Source organism: Betta splendens, chromosome 5 (assembly GCF_900634795.4).
Source record: "Betta splendens chromosome 5, fBetSpl5.4, whole genome shotgun sequence".
NCBI classification, from domain to species: Eukaryota; Metazoa; Chordata; class Actinopteri; order Anabantiformes; family Osphronemidae; genus Betta; species Betta splendens.
The window spans coordinates 19,160,926-19,173,425 of NC_040885.2; the positions used below are offsets into that span (position 1 = coordinate 19,160,926).

The following is a 12,500-nucleotide window of genomic DNA, read 5'->3' on the forward strand; positions in this document are numbered from 1 at the left end:
AGGTGCTGCAGAGCCACCACGTCCTCCTTTTGGTGCTGGTTAAAATTGAAGTGGCAAAGTGGATTCAGTATTTGACTCAAGAATCATCAGGGTCATGGTTGGTCCAGCTGTGGGACAGCATTACCCAGAATTCACTTCCACTTCTACAGCAATGGCAGCTCACTACGTCTGTTTATAATAACTGACCCAAATTCTAGGATTTAGCATCTTTGTTTTGTGTAGGGTGTTTATTGCTGTGTATTTAAAACCTCTAACATTGTTTCTTTGCTTTAAACAATAACAACCCGCTGCTAATCCTCAGCACGGAGCGTGTTAAAGCTCAGCTTGGAGAAAGACAGTCAGTGTTGGACTTTTATTCCTTAACAGCTCACAAAGAGGCCAATTATGAACAAAAAGAAATGTGCAGAGAATTTTTTGGGTGAATGAAGTGACGTGAAGTCATTTCACAAGCCGTAGAGTTCTCTATTAGCTCTAATTTATTTGATTCTCTACTGATCACTCTGAGGCTGATGTGAAGGGGAATGTCTGAGCTATTAGACAGCAAAACCTAGATTAAATACAGAAAAGCAGACGAGAAGAATGTCAGCACATACAGACGGACAGATAGACGCGCTGTCAGCTACACAGACAAGCGCTCAGCAATGGTAAATGAAAGAAATACAGGGAAACAAAGAAAGGAGACAGATCTTTAGGAGAGAGAAGCTGTAAAACAGAGAATCTGTAAAACAGAGAAGCTGTAAAACAGAGAAGCTGTAAAACAGAATCTATAGGACAGAGAATCTGTAGGACAGAGAATCTGTAGGACAGAGAATCTGTAGGACAGAGAAGCTGTGAGATGAACAGCTGAAACGCTGCCAACCAGTCAGTTAATCTTTCATTCGAAGCGTGCACTAATCCAATGTGTTTGTCCTTTTCTGGGTTTTGCTCTGTTCTCACCATCGGCCTCACCTCACCATGCTTCAGAAGACATGCTTATTCCTACTCTTATTACCTGTAAGTAGAGATTTCACCTCAGGAATAACTTTTTCCATTATTCTCTTCTTTTGCCCATTGATTTGATAAACTGTTGTGTTGTTTTATTGCATTCTGTTTCATGCAGTGTTTGATTTAAACGCGTAAGAAGATCTGAACAAATTACAAATCGCTTTGTGAATAATTCACACCTTCACAGCTTCTGGTTGAATACGATAATATGAGTAAACGCTCACTGAGGGGAAACTGATCCCACTGCATTTGCTGAGTGGTGCTCGTCAACCACAGCCTTAGTTTGGAGGAGGAGAGGTTTCCATTCACGGCTGCATTCGCTCACAGAGACCGTTCACACCCCGCGCTTCAAGCCGACTCCCAAAGCCCCGAATCCTGCTTCTCCAGCTGTCTTCAAAGCATCGCAAACTTTCCTCCAAATCTGCAGAGGAGCAGAACGTGTGCCGTCACATGTGTGTAAATGTGCTTGACCCCATCAGACGTGACAGTGAAAGCGGAGCAGCAGCAGCAGCCTTCGCTGCTGAACCTCAGTGGAGACAGAGCCTGAAAAACACCAGGGCTTACGTTTGTTCATTTATCCCTCCATCTGTTATTTATGTTTTTATTCAGTCTATTTTGATGTGACATCAGCTGCACATGTGCACAGACACACATGCACACGTTTAACTGTAGCCTTCGGATGTTTACTGTTGGATGAGAGATGGATTTAAAGTCGTGCAACAGCCCTGAAGCTCTGTGCTGCCTGTGCATGTGTGCTCTCTACCTCTCTGCGTCCATCCCTCATCCATCCATCCTCCATCTCTGCATCCATCCCTCCTCCATCTCCCTCTCCCTGCATCCCCCTCTTCTCTATCTCACCATCTTTCTGCGTCCATCCCTCCTCCATCCCTCCTCCATCCCTCCTCCATCTCCCTCTCCCTGCATCCAGCTCCTCTCCACCTCTCCCTCCCTCTGTTTAACCCATCCTCTCCTCCACTTGCCTGGTCTACTCCTAATCCCTGTGATGCGCACATGAAAGTTTGTTTGGGCTTGGCCTGCAGCCTCCTCTGAAGTGACTGACTGCCTATCTGCCTGCAGTCGGCTGGGGATGGCTCCGGGACATTTGAGCTATCTAGCTGCCAACCGACCAGCTGAGGCAGTTCTTGCCATAATACGGAGCTCTGTCAATCCCTCGACAAGTGAAACAAATGTCATTTCCCTTGTTTGATTGGATGCCTTAAGGTTGCCTCCTTTGACTCAAGGCTTCTACTGAAATAGATGCAGCTCCATACATCAGCTTCCAGAGAAAAGAGTTGCTACAGTAGATGGTTGTTGCATGATTCTGTGTGAAGCTCATACATGCAGCTCTGTGTGTGAAGAATTAAGGTTCTTCTGCTTTGGTTAATGATCCATCATCAGTGTTTGCAGAAATAACAAACTATAATAACAACCCCTGTAGATAAAGCAGGAACCTGTAGTTGGTGACTGCAAACTTCCCATCTAAGAGTCTGCTAATGTCCCACTAATGCTGGACAGACAGATGCACGTAGCTGCTGACGGATCTGTCTGGTGGCCTTAATGTCTCAGTATGAGGACAGACTGGAGTTTCTGGAGAGACTCGAATTTGTTTAATATTGAGATCGTGGGAAGAGCCGTTTCCCACCAGAGTTCACTCTAGCCCTGCAAGGCCTGCAAGGCCTGCTAGCCCTGCTAGCCATGCTAGCCCTGCTAGCTCTGCTAGCCCAGCTAACCCAGCTAGCCCTGCTAGCCCTGCTAACCCTGCTAGCCCTGCTAGCCATGCTAGCCCTGCTAGCTCTGCTAACCCTGCTAGCCCTGCTAACCCAGCTAGCCCTGCTAGCCATGCTAAACCTGCTAGCCATGCTAGCTCTGCTAGCCATGCTAGCCCTGCTAGCCATGCTAGCCCTGCTAGCCCAGCTAACCCAGCTAGCCATGCTAACCCTGCTAGCCCTGCTAACCCAGCTAGCCCTGCTAGCCCAGCTCTAGTTTTCTTCTGAGTAAAGACCCGCTCAGCTCCAAAACAAAACCCCTCACTCGCTGTTGACACATCCAGCAGCCTGCAATTAACGTCGCCAAGGGCACAAAGTGGTCCATGATTCTCCTGCAAGCGGCACCTGCTGGGGGTAACCTTAGTGCTTAATGAACTGCCGCTGTGACATTCATTAAAGACGGATTATGTCGCGCTCATTGCCACTTACAATATGCAATGAATTTGTCATTGAAACGAGCCATTAACAAAATGAATGTGCGGAAGGTGGAGGTCTAGGGAGGAGGGAGGGGATCTCTCCTGTTGCTTTCTCTGCTCCCACCTCATTCCTGCTTCTCCTTCTCACCTTCCTCATCTCCTCCCGGTTCCCAGCCTCCATCCCTTCAGCCTCTCCTTGTCCAGCTCGCTGCTCCTCAGCTCTGCTTTGTATGCTCGCCTCCTCCCCCTCGCCTCCTGCCCACTTTCTGTCAAAGTGCAGTCAGATAGCCAGGAATAGGCCACTCTAAGCTCCAATCACACAAGGTTTTGAGGCCCCGTCGCCTGTAAATTGGTGTGGAGGAGAGCAAGGTTGAATCTGGGGTTGATGGAAGGAAATGATTATGGGAGAAACTTGGCTGGACCGCTCCTGCTTCTCCATCGTTCACTCCCTTCATGTCGCTTTCCTTACTCAGCTTTTGTTTTCTCCCTGCTCTGAATCTGACTAAATAATCTCAATAATCATTTCACTGTCTTTTGGCTGAATTGATCATCAGATCCCAAACCCACACACACACTAACAAACAGATGCAGTTTTAATTTTCTGGAGCGCTGCAGCCAGTGGAACAACAGGGATGAAGCATCAGCTCCTCCCGTTTATTGCTTTCTGATCTTTAAACAGCAACCGCACTGACACAAACTGACAAACAGCGATGCTCGGCAGCTGCAGAAGACACAGACACTTAAGGCTGCAAACACTGACTCATGCATAGAGGAGCAGTAATCGCTCTAAGGATTCTGGATGATCTGACACCACGAGGATGCAGAGACCTCAGACCTCGTCTGTTTTGTTTAGCTTATGTTTAAAGCGCTGGCGTTCAGCCTGAATTCACCGTATTCTGTTTCACTCTGTCAAAGACAACAGGCAGCAGTGACTCACCGAGTGGAGTACGAAAGCTTTTAGTCTTGTTGAGAGGAAGCTAATTAGTCGTTAAAGGTGAGCTGTGATAAAGACTCTGTAGGTTAAACTGTGTAATCGGCCTCTTGACGTGACTCAGTGTAAACAGGCGTCAGAGGCGGCTTCGTGATCGGTGGTGAGAAAGTCGATCCGGGACACGTGCACTCGCAGCACATGGAGCGCTCGCCTGCACTCGGGCCACAGTGAATGCAGACACACGCCCACCACACGCCGCTCGTGACTGCAAGTCCCACTTTAAGTAAGTTGAAGTTGTGTTGGTGGATCCTGGAGGAGGTTTCTGTTGCGTGAGGTGGTTTGATGAGTGATGAGTCAGCTGCAGATTCACGTAATCAGCACAGTTATTAGAGGCAGTATCTGCTTTCACCACGACGGTGCTCTGAGCTCAGCGTGTGCGTTTCCTATGAACCAGAAGCGTTGGACTCAGCAGCTCACCTCAGATTCAGATTCAGGTGAAGCGAGTGCATGCGCTGCCTCACTGTGAGCCTGTGAGGACTGCGTCGGGGCATTAGTCATGACTGACCCTCGGCTGAGACGCCACAGCTTCAACGTAAGCAGCTCTGACGACACCAGCGGCGAAACAACGCACTGCTGCTTTGGTGGAGTATTTCAGTCACACATGTTGAATTCCTCATCAAACAGATGTCACCTTCTTTATTAGCTACTTCAGCTGCATCACATCACATATAACTTGATGTGTCACATAATGTGAACCTGGGAGGTCAGAATTGTGCTTAAGCAGATTTGGAGCTGCAGCCTGTGGGCCTCATTCAACGTTACCTCATAGTTCGATGGGACGTGAGTGGATGAAGACGTGGTTTATTATTCTCAGGGAAAATTCAGGTCACATATAAAAGGATAATGTTTGATGGAATAAACAAACCATGTAACTCAGACCGGTGAGGTTGAACGGGAACAACTTGTTCCCAAACAACCAGCTGTTGTTTAGACTGTCCACAGAAAACACTCTCTTATTGTTTCACCCTCATCATCTTTGTCACAGGAGAAAAGCTGAAATTTCCGTGAGTTAATAGGAGTGCAGATACGAGTGATAGCTTTCATTCATCTAAACACAACTCCTGATGAAGGGTGTGCGCTGAAAAAGAGTGAGGGCGAAAGAGGTCAAAGGTCAAGATCGGGGCGATTCTGACAGCGGCGTCAAGCTTTGATTCGTCAGTGCCTCGTGGAGACACTGACTTTACTGTAACGGCTGTTTGTTTGCATGGACCCATGAGCTCAGCTCGATAAGTTCCTGCTCAAACGTGACCCATGACGTCTTTAATCAGCTGCTTGTGAGAGAGCAGCGTGGTGGCGCCTCTGAGTGAAGCTGATTCTCAGCAGATGTGACTGATGAAGATCTGCCTCGGGACGAACGAGCCGTCGCCCTGAACCAGGATGCGGCGAGTTTGTCGTTAGCGTTCGTCTGTTGAAGCCCAGTCTTCATAAATCATCAGTTTCTGTCTCTGCAGCGTTGATGCCTGTCATCTGCATGACTTTCACCCACGCCGGCACCGCGTGCATGTGTAACCACTGTCCCTCTTCCCGTGTGCGTGCGCTTGTTGGTGCGTGTGCTAACGCTCCTGCAGGAAGCTGGCCAAGAAGCAGAAGGAGACGGCCAGCAGCTCCACCCAGCAGAGGGAGATGGGCCCCGTCACCACCGCAGACAAGAGCACCACCAAAGTCAGCACGCTGCACAAGGACGACCCCTTCTCCACCTCCACCCAGGACCTCAACGGCTTCGGTACGTCGCAGCCGCCGTGAGCGCACGCGTGCGGCGCCCGTCGTCATGGAGCCCAACAGTAAAGGTCACGAGAGCTGCGTTCACTCTTTAACTTAACTTTGGTGAAGGTTCCCTTTGCCCTTGTCTGCATTTAAATTGGGCTTTTACTATTAGTCTGTTATTAATCATTTTGTCAGATTCATTTACATGGAGTCTTATACTAGAACTCCCCATATGTCCCTATTTCATCATTATCAGCAGCGTTGTGTTGCTTCAGCAGCCTCGGCCTCGCGTTCTTAGCGCCGCCGTGACCCCGTCCACATGTGCATCTGCAGCCTGGAGTCGCCTCCCTGCTTCTGCATGGATCTGTCTATGTGTGTGTGTGTGGTGAGGGGGGGGGGTGGGGGTGAATCAGACAGGGCCGCTCAGAAGGACACTTTTCTCCTGAAAATGTCAGCCTGGCCTTTGTGCGTGCGTGGCTGCGGGAGCCGCACGCTGCCCTCATCGCCTGCACTTCCTCCAACAGCTCGGACGCCGGCTCTGCCGTCAAACACCCGAATGCACGATAGAGCTGGGATATTTAGAACTTTTGCTTTCCAAAACACCGGGAACACGATTTATGTTGAAGCGTTGACTCAGAGAGAGTAAAGCTGAAGCTGATGCGTGTCCAGGTTTGAGAATAAAAGCTGAGTGATGATGAGACGCTTCCGCTGCATCTTCAGCTCCAACAGATTCAGGGACAGAGCGCGACAGATTATCATTCCTTCACTTCTGTTGTGTCACTTCCCAAGCATTTATCAGCTTCGTCGCAGAGAGTGACACAAACCAGCGTCTCAGCGTTTGCATTTCACAGCTGATGCAGTTATGACACGTACATTTGACAAAGGAAGGAATCTGGGCTCAGCTCCACGTGAGACGCAGGAAAGTGCTGACACGGGGAAGGGACTGTAATACTTGGACCCTCGCAGGGCAAATAGCCTGTGTTATTGCGTCTCACCCAGTGGCCGCCGTCTCTCCACGCTGCTGTGGAAGCACATTGGTTTGCGTATGCAGGTACAGTCCTCGCTGTGTTAAAGCTGAGCTGTTTGCAGCAGCACGTTAGCGTGAGACGAGGGCTTTTCTCACAGAAGAGGAGAAAATGTGTTGTGTTTGGAGGCATTAGAGGAGGTGACGGGGAGCGCGGTGAACGGAGAGGGAGAGGATGAAAAGCTTCACTTACATGTGTGGGGCCATTGTTCCAGCGGAGGTGAAAAGAGGTTTAAACATGAAGATGCACTTGATCCAGAACAGAAAAGTCATTTCTCACCGATGACTAATGTAGAAGCTCCTCCCATCACTGCAGCGTCGGCGCCTCTGAAGCAGTAACGCTCCTGCAGGTGAACCGGCGGTTCGATGTGTCCGTCCTCCAGGACTCATCATTATTTATGGACTCATATCTGCAGCAGCTCATGGTTTGGTTTTGGTTAAAATGATTGGACCACACACAGTTTGTCCAGGTGAAAACCAAAAGGAGCTGCAGCCACTTACTGTACATACAAAAACCCAGCGGGTCCCACTGAGCAGCACCAGGACGCGCTGGCAGGAAACGCTCGTGCTTTTTCCTCTCTACTGAGTCGTCACAAACGCGTTCACTCACCAACAATGACGGAAGCAGTGTCACGATCCAATAGTGGAAACTCTGATGGAGCCATTAGTGTCGCTGCTGCTGAATGTGCCTATTGATCAGTGGCTTGTGTTGTTTTTGTGGTTGTGTCACGTTTTGAAATGGGACCATTGACCTGTTCTGTTTTAATTTGTTTTGAACCTCTTCTCTGCCCCCCCCCCCCCCCCCCCCCCCCCCCCCCCCCACCCCCACCCACCCCCCCCCTCCCCACCCGGCACCCGCCCTCGTTTCCATCCTCACCCCAGCTTCGCCTTCTCCCTGCTCCTTCTCTGTGCAGGGAAGTAAGACGCTGCAGAGCAAATCCCTGCTCAACTCCTACTACTCAGGTACACACACACAAACAGTCTGTGAAGACAAAGGTTAGAACAGGAGGAGCCTGCAGAGGCTCATGATCTGACTTTGTTTCCCACTTCATTCTGGCTTCATCTGCAGTTTCCAAAGAACCGGTTCCAGCCACAACATCTATAGGTGAGTAAAACATGAACCTCACGCTAACTTCATGATGGATCTTCTGATGCGCTCGCTTCAGAAGATCCATCACACACACACACACACACACACACACACACACACACACACACACACACACACACACACACACACACACACACACACACACACACACAGGTATAAGAATCTGTGTTTTTGTTTTAATGACTGACTACTTATTCCCCATCTGTTGGCTCCTCAACCTCCTCTCCACCGTATCTGTCGTCATGTCCTCCATCACCACCTTCGGTCGTTGTCTCTTGCTCTCTGGTTCTTCTCGCCTCCTCCTCCCTTCCTCTGATGGGACCTCTGTCAGGCCATCGTACACAACCTGCTGCTCGTTTATCTGCTAGGGAAAACATGACCCAAGTAAACTGGAGAATTCAAGGAGTGAACTCATCAGCTCTCCAATAATCCTGCTTCATGTATTTGAGCTGATTTGCTGCTTCTACACACGCAGCTTGCTCTGCCGTTTGCTGATACACGATGAAGCAGAATGCAAAAAAATGCTTGAGCGATTTGTGCAGTGACATAAATTTGCTGTCCTACAGCTTCTCAGAGTGACGTTAGCGTTTCCTTCAACCATCTGTTCTCTCCACAGAGACAGACAGAAATATTCAAATTAAATAGATTTGTTTCATCTGTTGCTTTATACATAATAAATGATCCTCTAACGTCTGTTAATCCCTCTGTAGCACCAGAGTCAGCAGCCACGCTGACCTGCGCTCCGTCCCACCTTTCAGTCATCGTTTTCTCAGTTTCCTCTCATATAGTGAACATCTTTTTCTTCCACTATATTTATTTTTTCACTCATGAACTAACTTTTCTATTTGTGATGTGTTCCTCTTCTCGAATCACTTGATCGCCACTGTCCCTTCATCCCCTGTTCCTGGGTTCAGTGTCCAGCTTCCATCCATCCCTCCAGGATCCATGCATTGCTCTATGGAGCCACCGGTGCTGCACAGTAGAGTGCATTCTACTGTAAGCATGGCAATTATTATTAGAGCCATCATCATTATCATCATCATTGTCCTCGGCCGCAGAGCAATGAGATGGAAACCTTTCACTATTACTTTAATGTATACTTTCTATGAGGCGACCTCCAGATGAAACAAAACACTTTCATTTTATAATGTTTCATTTGTAAGAATTCAACATTTAGACACATCCCAGCACCCAAGGCAGCACGAGTGCGAATGGAGCCAGAGAGGATTGTTATTCGACAGCTCAAAAAAGAAGATGAGCTGAGAGAGAGGTGCAGAAAGGAGAAAGTTATTAAGACGACTGTGTAGGAGACACACAGTTTGAAGGATCAAAGACGGGAGACGGCGCTGCAGTAAATCCAGCGTGTGTGGAACGGCTTCCTCTCCAGCGCGCACGCTCTCTAATACCCTCAATCTACTGTACGTAAGCAGCCACACCACAAACCTCACACCCAGTGCAGCACAAGGGTACAACTGTTCAAGTGCCAAGGGCACGTCATGAGCCGCACGCATGCAGACCAACACGCCTTCGCCGCTAGAAGTGGTCGGCGTAAAGCCGCGGATCAGCAGAGCCGCCGCAGCGCGGCATCATTTCATGTGCAAACACGCTTTGTCCAAAAGTCAATTTCCCAGACGCTGATGTATGTTAAAAGGTTATGCAACAGTGTTCGTCAGCCTTTTGTGCGCCACCAAGGACAGTACTTCAGCGCGTTCGCGCAGGCGACATGTTTTCCTAAGGATCTGAGGCTTTTGGTGCTTAATTAGCTCCACTCTGCTGCACACACTCGCATGCGGACCAGTAGGAGACACTGAATGAAGCTCACTTCAGTTCCCTGTTTGCCTTTTTAAAGCATCACAGTTGGACATAATGTAGCAGCAGTGGATTAAAACCAAGTCTCTTAGTGTTTATGCAGCTGACACAGTGTTGTCAGACCATCAGTGAGGCCTAATATTCATAAGAGCAAACACCTTAATGTGCCTTTGACACCGCCTGCAGCAGATTTACTAGTCGTCACAAACAGGAATGGGGAGGATTTGTATGGAGTCAAATTAGGGTCAGATTAGATCTGTGCGTGCGTAACCAGGTTTGTACTGGTAGACTGAGTGTGGCTTTACTGTGCCATGCTTACACTTATACTCTGGGCTGTTCAAATTACGCACAAATTGTGGCTGAATTTGCAAGTAAATTCCTTGTAGACAGTGTTAATCAGTGAGAAGCACTACGATCCTGCACTGAAATGCAAGCCTGTCTAACAACTGCATTACATATCAGGCTGTTTAAAACCATTGTAAGTAAACGTGTTTATCGTGGTCTGATAAACTATCACACAGTGTCACTATCAACAGTAGCGTTACTGGACCCACCTTAACTCCAGCTGCATTGTAACATAGCATGGCATTGCTAATAGCCTGTTGGCTAACATGCTACACTGACGTATGATAGAAACACCATTTTAACGTTTGTGAAACTGCATCACCTCCACAAATCACAAGAGTAACGTCACTTCATACACATGAATATGAGCCGTCATGTCTGTCTGATCATTAAAAACAATAATGTCCTCAGTTTGTGGACCCTCTTGTTGCTGCTTGTGGAGCTTTCAGGATCTGCTGTTCCACGTCAAAGGACTGCGACAACGTCCTTGTTCATCAGCCAATCAGAGCGCGGAGGCAAATTAAGGTCACATTATTTTACTTGTAAATTTAGCCACGATTTTAACGCCCCAAATCATAGGTGTGAGCATGGTACAAACCTGGTTACGCACGCACAAATCTAATCTGACCCTAATTTGACTCCATAGATTTCACAGTCTATAAACCTGTGAGCGTTTCCTTTTTCACCGCTGTCGGCCGTGCAGCTCGTGTGCAGAGAGCTCATCATTTCCATCCACAGCCCTGCTTGTATTGGAAGTAGTTTTTTCCACAGCTTTACTGAGGGCCAATTATTTCTCCCAGTCTAGTTCAGCATAGCATTAAGGCTGCATGTAAGGTGATTATGGCTAATGGTAGTCATTTTGTTTGGCCATAATGTGGCAGTGCTGGGTAATTGAAGGTGAGAGCAGAGTTGAGAGATAGTCATTTTTAACCTTTATGTGTTGAGGCAGTTCCAGCGTGTGCTCTTCCAGCCACATCTTGACTCGTGTACACAGGTTCTCTGTGCTTGGACTTCCTCCCAGTCCAACCTTTCGTTGTTTGCATTGCACGACTGGCAGCTCTGTCTACGATGCAAAGTGAATGTCTTGATTCACTAATTCTCTGCTCAGTCATTTTTAGGAAGAAGGAAATGAATGAGCCACGAAACAAAATGCATAATGCATAACTTCCTGTGCACTGCAGCATTTCCTGTGGTAATTCAAGAAGACACCAGCTGCTGCGAAAAGCTGGATGTTAAAGAGGAAAAAAATGAATCACTTCCACAATTTATTCAGTCGTTCAAAGCAAAACATTCATTTGTATGAAAATATAGCAAATTACTACTTGAATCCCTCACGTCACATTAATTATCTCCCAGCTTTAGGTGTTGCCCATACAGCGCTGAGGATCTGCAGGCAAACACAGTGAGGATGTGAAGTTAATCCTGCTCAGCAGCAGGGAATAGGAGAGGTTCCCGTCAGAACCCAGTCTGTCTCCATCGCTGGTCCTCGGCAGCGAGATAAGACTCAATTTCTGCTAAATAAGAAAGTCTTATGTGAAGCTGGTGTGTGTGTGTGTGTGTGTGTGTGTGTGTGTGTGTGTGTGTGTGTGTGTGCAGCTTAGAGACTTGACAGATCTACCAGCAACCATAAAAACCACCTCCACATTCATGTGTGACTCTGGGGCCGGAACGTTTTTACCGTTACACACAGTCTGAGTCAGCGACGACTCTCGTCTCATTGGCAGAAAACTGGCCAGCTGAAAAAATAGTAAAAACATAATCATTTAAGATACTAAGCATTTGGAAACATTTGACATTCTCCCTTAAATGAGGCATGGGTATGAAGCTGTCTACGGCACAGGCTCAGTGACGGCTGGAGACGGTCCGGTCCAGATGTTCTGACCGGGCAGATGGACGGCGAACGCTGCGGTGAGAGTTGTGTTATCGCGTCTTTGGGTGCAGCTGCTCTATCAGACCCTCATCACAAACACCTGGTTGCGATATGGCGACAGTTCATTGCCGGCTTTAATTGAAGAAAAATGGCGTTGTTCTGGAACCAGCTGCAGAATGCATGGAGCGACTGGCTGATAATGCATTCACTGCAACCTGCTCCATCGTCCACGTCCTTTCACACAACTTTCTTCTTGGCCACAGTTACTGGTGCTGGTTGAAGGTTGCCTAACTATAATGCATTGCCCTGCTGGCACAGATGACATATGGAGCCTTTTCTTTACACAAGGACGGTCTCCTTTTTGTACCTGCAGCTCCTGTTGGGCTCAAGGATCGTTTTTTAATCCCTTTTCCATTCTCCACTCTTTTGTCGACCAATTTCCTCTTGCGTTTCCTTCCTCTCCCTCTCCCTGAATAATAG

At 48.1% G+C, this 12,500-nt stretch overlaps 1 protein-coding gene across 1 annotated transcript in view; it reads left to right on the forward strand.

The window, feature by feature from the left end:
* Positions 1 to 12,500, forward strand: part of ptprt (protein tyrosine phosphatase receptor type T) — a 115,164-nt gene that overhangs the window by 68,221 nt on the left and 34,443 nt on the right. Inside the window, exons 15-18 of the mRNA XM_055509119.1 lie at positions 964 to 993; positions 5,726 to 5,880; positions 7,768 to 7,848; positions 7,955 to 7,990. Coding sequence (XP_055365094.1) covers positions 964 to 993; positions 5,726 to 5,880; positions 7,768 to 7,848; positions 7,955 to 7,990 — 302 coding nt within the window. The remainder of the gene's footprint in view (positions 1 to 963; positions 994 to 5,725; positions 5,881 to 7,767; positions 7,849 to 7,954; positions 7,991 to 12,500) is intronic.